Raw genomic sequence first — 7,586 nt, forward strand, 5'->3', positions numbered from 1 at the left:
CTAAAAATGAACTGCCGATTCTGTGCATTTTGTATAGCTTGTTTTTGACCATCAAGCAAGAGAATTAATTCCCTTTTGCTTTTAATTGGCGCCAGGCAGACGTTCTGGCTGATTTTAGTTGAAACTCACATCAAGTTTAGCTACTCTTTCGTCTGCATTCTCCAGTACTCAGAGCTTTTCACAGCCATGGGGTTGTTTTTGAGGGAGGTAAATGGAGATATTTAAGTATCTTTGGTACCACGGTGATTTTTCTTTATCAAAGCAAAGGGAGTGTTCCCTCTCCCCAGGCGCTTAGGTGAATCAGCAGTAAAACTTCTCAGCGTGCAGTGTGATCTGCAGTGCGGTCTCAGATCTGGCCTGGGAAGAGCTCGGGAAGGTCGAGGGCTGGCTGGAGCTGAGTTTCTGCCAGGCACAGAGTGGAGATCAAGCGTGTGCTAGGTTTTCGCCTCTCACACTAGCACTTTGAAAAGATTAGGATAGAGCCCAGAACTGGGGTCTATGTGGTTTTGCTTCCCTTCTTTCTTTTCTGTCATTGTCACTTTCTGGATTGCTTGCTAGGCTTGTGGATTGATGTCTAACACTGCCCATTGTGTATTCGTGATTTGCGTTTTGTAATTAAGAGGAACAATGGGAGTCCATAGGGTCTCGTTATATATAATGGTTGGTTTAATTTGTTTCACTTCTATCTTGTTAATTGTAAATTGATCATTAAGATTTGAATTCTAATCTGTCACCAGGGTCGTGAGCATTGAGGCTAGAGCAATGATCCTGATTTTAATCACTGATGATGAGAAACAAATTTTATAATTTTGGTACATATTGCAGTTCATATATTTTAACACTGTATTTTATGGTGTTATAAATATTGTTAAATGACTTTTAGTGTAGTTTTATTGTGTGGACTATAATGTATAAATTATATTACCGTTTTGGCAACAGTAGGTATCCAACTGTGTGAGTTTAATTGAAGTAAAGAACACACACCCGCTCGAACTATTATTTTTTCCTTTGCATGTTTAGATGTTAGGTTGGAATACTATAAAAATTATATTCTACAAGAGGAGACTGATACTGGCCTCTGCTAATTGTTAACAAAAGGGAAATCTGAATCTAAAAGAATAAAAAATTAAGATGTCATGTTTTCTCTTTGAAAGCAATTACCATTGTAATCTGAATTGTAGTAGTAAAACATCTTATATTTCACACAAATGGAACTACACAATGTAACTGCTATCTGAAAATGCAAGGGACAGTTCATGCTTCTGTAAAGCCAGAAATTACCTAAATTTTCCATGAAAATGGATTAGAGTCCATTATCCTTTTATTTGCCACGGGATAATCAAGCCACAAATATATCACAAAACTAACAGAAACTTGTGTCAAGTTTACTCTTTGAACTTTGCAGACTATTAGTTCTATGAATATATCATGAGCTCTAGATAGATAAAGGATGGCGTACATGCACGTATGTCAAATTTGTACTGAACAATAAAGTTGGTAGGCAAATCACCATTATAAATAAAGAAAAAAACAAAAATACACAAAGCAGAAAAAGGATTGTTGCAATAACACACTTGAAAGTAATACATACTTTACAGATAACATTTACATTTTTGTGATTATGTAAGTAAGACATTCTCAATGTGGGGAATTTGGAAAATGCAAAGGAGAATTAAGGAAAAAATTTCCTGCAACATTACCATCCAGAGATAACGATTGTTACTATTTGACATATTTCCTTTCAGTCATTTGCCATGTGTATGTACATGTTCATTTGAATTGTGATTGAAATTATATGTATACAGTTTTACATCTGCTTTTTCACCTAATATCATCTCATCTGATGAACATTTTTCTATATCAGTGAATACTCTGGAAACAAAAATTTAATTGAATCATTTGTATGTGTTGATACTTTATTAGGTGTTTAAGATGTTTCTAATTTTTAACTATTATGAATAATAAGACAATAACTTTGTACATAAATCTGAATTTTTGGTGATGCCCTTAGTAGAGATGCCTAAAAGGGGATTGCTGGTCCAAAAGGTATGAATCCTGGTCAGGTTATTGATGTGTGTTACTTTGCCACACTAAATTCTGCTCAGTAAATATCTACCCATATCAGTATGTGACATTAAAAAGAAGTGAGAGATTTAAAAGAAAAAAAAAAGTGAGAGGCAGTGTTGCACAGTGGGTGGATGGACAGATAATATTTGTATCTGAGCTTGGCTTCCCCATTTGGGTGACCTTAGGCAAATCATTAAACTTCATGTTCACCTCATGCATCTCAGAGAAAAAGGGAAATAAATGCTTACTTGTAGGATTAATTGAAATCATTAATGTACTCTCAAAGGATGGATTCTACTATTTGGTATAGGGTAGGCATGCAATAAATATTTAACAGTAGTATCTGGTTTTATTATGCATTTCTTTGAATAATAGTGAAAGTGAACATTTTGCAAATGTTTATTGACCATTTGTGTTTCTTCTTCTTTGGATATTTTTCATATTCCTTGTACTTTTCTTAATTAGAATTTCAATAGAATGTGTGGGTAGCAATTTATTTAATGATGCTTTTAATCTTCATTTGTCTTATATTTTGTCAGTGTTTTTGTAGTTCTTTACCTTTTTTAAAAATAATAAATTTTATTTCTTAGAGCAATTTTAGGTTCACAGTAAAACTGAGCAGAAAGTACAGAGTTCCCACCTATACCCTGTTCCTACACATGTACAACCTCCCCATCCCCCACTATCAACATCTACATTTTGTTTCATTATGAATTTTTTTCAAAATTAAAATGACCAAAAAAAAAAAAAAAACACATGTTCATTTGTAAAAATTCAGAAGGTATGGAAAAGGATAAATAAAGAAAGGAGAAAACATTCCAGATATTACTACCCAGAAATAATCAATGCTAATATTTGGCATACATGTCAAGACTTTTTTAAATTATAAAATGGAATCACATTATACGTGCTGATTTTTAATATTTATTTGTCAAAAACCAAAATATGTCATAGTTTTAGGTCAATAAATAGCCACATTAGCAGAATAATATATTGATATTCCATTGTATACATAATATAACCAATATCCTGTTGATAGATTTCCACGTTAAATCTCCAGATATTGGGTGACAGAGCAAGATTGTTTCTAGAAACAGTGCTACAACGAATATTCTCACACAAACGCAGTTTTTTCCAAACATGATTTTCATGTGTAAAGGCTTTATATTTTTATATTGTAAAATCTATCTTTTTCTTTGATTTTTCTTTTAAAATGTGTCTTTTTGCTTAGTACCTGAGAATAGATAAATGTTCTGCATTTTTTTCCTAATCTGTTTGAAGGATATTTCTTCTTCTTTTGGAATTTATTTTAGTGATGATGTGATAGGAGATACTAATCTTGGAAGGAGTACTAAGTTAAAATTTTTTTATAACTGCCTCTGAGTTCTTTTATATTGTATGTGATTATGAAAGGAGAAACTTAAGTCATTATCAACTCGTTTTAGACTACTTCAAATGTGAGTAAATTCTTTTTTTTTTTTTTTTTTTTTTTAAAGATGACCAGTAAGGGGATCTTAACCCTTGACTTGGTGTTGTCAGCACCACGCTCAGCCAGTGAGCAAACCGGCCATCCCTATATGGGATCCGAACCTGGGGCCTTGGTGTTTTCAGCACCACACTCTCCCGAGTGAGCCACGGGCCGGCCCAAGAGTAAATTCTTATTAGGAGAAACAAATGCAGATTGAGCGCTTGTTTTGAGCTTGAAAATGAGATAATCCATGCTCTCACGTATAATCTAGTAAGGAAGATGAGGCATAGGGAACAATTCTAGAATAAATTATAAGCTAATTTATGCATAAAGGCCAGAGGTAGCTTCAAAGAATGTGCTGACATATTGAGAACTGCAAGATATTAATCAGGGCAAGCTTCCTTTGGGATGGCACTTGAACCAAGGTGAAAAGAAAATGAGGAATGAGGGGAACTAAAAGCCAAAGGTTGCTCCCTACATGCAAGCAACTTGGTCCTTGGGATGAACAACTCGTAAGGTAAGATTTCCCTTAGCAAATCCAAATCCTTTCCTGGCTAGGAAGAAAAGGCTATTTTGAGTAATGGAGAAATCCTTTCTTTGGAGGGAGTTAATTTTACATTGGAGTCTTACTTAAACCTCAGGAAACAAACCAATCATTAACCTGGAAACTGCTCATACTATGATACACAAGAGTTTTGAACTTTCACTTCTAACTGATGAGGCAGTAGGGCCTGAGGAAATAGTGGTTGTTGACAACATTTAAGAGTTTAATTAAAAGAAGGACAGGGATACAATTTTTCTTGGACAGACAGCTTTCTTATCTTCAAATTTTGAGACTTAAGATCATCATCTAAGACACTAAACACATAGCATATTTCCAGAGGGACATCAACCATCTCCAAAAGAGATCTCTGTGATCCCAGATGCAGTACATGAAGACAGAAAGAAGACTGAGGAAGTGGTACCTGACTTAGAAGAGTGGAAAAGGTGAACCTTAAGTGTCTGCAGAGGGGGATATGTATATGCAAAACAACCTGATGTCGTCTCAGAATTCCAGAAAAACTTGGAAGGCAGGGGTAGACCATAGGGCTGAAACCAAAATTGATTCCCATGCAAATTCCACCTACTCAATTTAATCTTCCTGATCATCTGGAAAGGTTTTATTTTGCTTCTGATTTTTCAGGGCACTCTGTGGGAACCTCTAATGTAGTATGTATCCCATAATTTATAGTATCATCATTCTTTATGCTCAGACCAAAACTTTTTTTTGAACAAGCATTTCGCAAAAGAAGATGTAAACATGGCCAACAGATAAGAAAAAAATGTTCAACATCACTAATTATTATGGAAATACCAATTAAACCACGAGATATCACCTCACACTTTGGTAGATCAATTGCTTGATAGATTGATAGATAAATAGGTAGGTGGACATAGAGAGATTTATTTCGAGAAATTGGCTACTGCAATTGTGGAGCTTGGTAAGTCCAAAATCTACAGGGTAGGCAGGCAGGCTGGAGACCCAGGGCAGAGCTGCAGTTCAATTCCAAAGGCAGTCAGCTGGCATGAATCCTTCTTGCTTGGGGGAGGTCAGTCTTTGTTCTCTTAAGGCCTTCAACTGATTGGTTGAGGCTCACCCACATTATGGAAGATCCACCAATTTCAGTCTCATTCGAATATTAATCTCATCCAAAAAACACTTTACAGAAACATCCAGAATAATGTTTGGTCAAATGTCTGGGCACCATAGCCCAGCCAAATTGACACCTAAAATGAACTATCACGAGCTATTTTATTTTAACCACATGCCAATAAGTTGGCTATGTTCATTAAAAGAAACTCTCTGTTACAGAAATTAGGCCTGGGGTTGCTTCTTTAACAACATGGTGGCTGGCCTATAATAAGCACTCAGTAAATACTTGTTAAATGAATGATAGTTTAAAAAAAAAGATTTGATCATTATCACTTTTGTCTTGTTCCTTAGAGAAGCCACTTCTATTAGAGTGAGTTGTTAGTTCATTTATGTAACACTTGAGTTTTAACTACTAGGCATTTAACAATTTCCAAAATATTTTCTTTTACATAAATAACTTTTATTACATTGTTATGTTAAAGTATGGAATTTAAGGTAATGTTAAGGTTGTATAATAAAAATATGCACTATGCTCTAGTAGTAAGAACTGTAACCTCTATTATTTCTGTGTTTTTATCTCTCTAGATCTGAAATAGCTCAGCTCAGTCAAGAAAACAGGTATACATATGAAAAACTGGAAAAGTTACAGAGGAGAAATGATGAATTGGAGGAACAGTGTGTCCAGCATGGGAGACTACATGAGACAATGAAGCAGAGGTAATAAAGGTTTAATAATCAGCTCAGGTGTTATACATGGAATGTGTTTGGTTCACAAACAGAAGGGGGATTGCTGTGGAATAAATAGAATTCATGATCATTATGCTACTCCCAGGACATGCTCAAAATCAAATACTTTTATGGATTTATGCTTCCTCAATTTAGGTTGTTCTTATTATATACAAAGAGGAGAGCACAGCCCCTTTTTACTATTCTCTAAAGATACAGAATTAGATTTAATATTGAGCAGTGGAGGAAAACCATCAACCTTTAAGGTATAAGTTGGTGATATTGTAATATGGAGGAATTTCAAAACTTCTCTTCTAGAAATTAGAAGGCTTTTTGTATTGTAGGCTTTTTGTGAGGTTTAACATGTACCAGGCCAAAAGAGATTAAATGTCTTATCAGAGGTTGCACCAAGATAGTGTTGCCAGAGTCAGGACTTTACTACAGACCATTTGCTTCTTTCCAGTGGTGTTACTTTGGAGCTATTCTCTTAACCTCCCTGAGTGTCTGTTTTTTCACTTATACATTGGTGCTAATAATATCCACATTGCACTTTATATAAAGATCAAATATAATATATGTAAAGCACCTGGCTCATAATAGCCACCAACTAAATGTCATCAAGGATTATTGCTCTCTTTTTCTAGATGAAGAAACTCAGCTCAGAGAGACTAATGGAAGGAATAAGTGGTAGTGTTCAAACTTGAATCTTGATCATTTGACTGCAAATTCCTTTCCTTTTTTGTGCAGTATTGGTTTCTTTTTTCCCCCCATAATAAACACAGCCCCCTATTATTTTTATAAATGTGCCATTTGTAATTTCTGTGTAATAAAGGATGCCCCAGGGGAGAAAAAAACTCAGTATTTTATAGCAGACAATGAATTGGTTTCCATAGATTTGGACTTGCAGTGGAAATGTTTTCTTGGCCTCCAGCTCCCCATCTCCACCCAGTCCCTAGTCACCCCATGCCTTCTCTCTTTCAAAAATAGTTGTTAAACAATTTAGAGAAAATTAGAATGTTTATAAACTCCTTTTTTATTTTTTTTAATTTAAAATACATTTAGAATTCTGAGAGAAGGGGAAGGTATTTTTACAACTTTGATTACTCACTATATTGAATAGAAGAAAGGCAGTCTAAAAATGGCACTGCTTTTCAATTGCCAAAATATTAAAATGTGGATATACTTGCAAAGTAATAATTATTCATTCATTAACTTATTAAAATATTTACTTAAGCCCAGATACTGCTCTAGGCTAGGAGTCAGCAAACTTTTTCTGTAAAGGAACAGAGAATAAATATTTTAGGCTTTGCAGACCAGTCTCTGCTGTCTAGTCTTCTTTGTTTTGTTTTAGTTTTTTACAACCCTTTAAAAAGTGAAGACCATTCTTAACAAGAGGGCCAACAAAACAAGACAGAGGATTTGGCCCTTGGGCTTTTGTTTGGCCCAGTACTAGGCACCCAAGTCTTCTTTCTCTCACTTTTCTTACCTTTGTATATTGCTTTAGACTTCACAGAATGCACTCACACATATTGTCTTATATACCTTGAAGCAAACCTGGAAAGTAGCTGTTCATTTCCAGATGGAGAACTAAGGCCAAGAGAGATAAACTTGCCAAATGAAGGTCAGATAGCAAATTAATGATTCATTCATTCAGCAAATATTTATTGATTGCTACTATGTATCATATTCTCT

General features: G+C 34.8%; 1 protein-coding gene across 2 annotated transcripts in view; it reads left to right on the forward strand.

The window, feature by feature from the left end:
• Positions 1 to 5,889, forward strand: part of SDCCAG8 (serologically defined colon cancer antigen 8) — a 154,686-nt gene extending 148,797 nt beyond the window's left edge. Inside the window, exon 16 of one of the 2 annotated variants that reach the window (XM_008586621.1) lies at positions 5,754 to 5,889. In XM_008586621.1, the coding sequence (XP_008584843.1) occupies positions 5,754 to 5,889 (136 nt within the window). The remainder of the gene's footprint in view (positions 1 to 5,753) is intronic. The other variant, XM_008586622.1, reaches the window with a different exon arrangement.
• The last annotated feature ends 1,697 nt before the right edge of the window (positions 5,890 to 7,586 follow it).

This window comes from Galeopterus variegatus, unplaced genomic scaffold, assembly GCF_000696425.1.
Source record: "Galeopterus variegatus unplaced genomic scaffold, G_variegatus-3.0.2 Scaffold4050, whole genome shotgun sequence".
In the NCBI taxonomy this organism is placed as follows: Eukaryota; Metazoa; Chordata; class Mammalia; order Dermoptera; family Cynocephalidae; genus Galeopterus; species Galeopterus variegatus.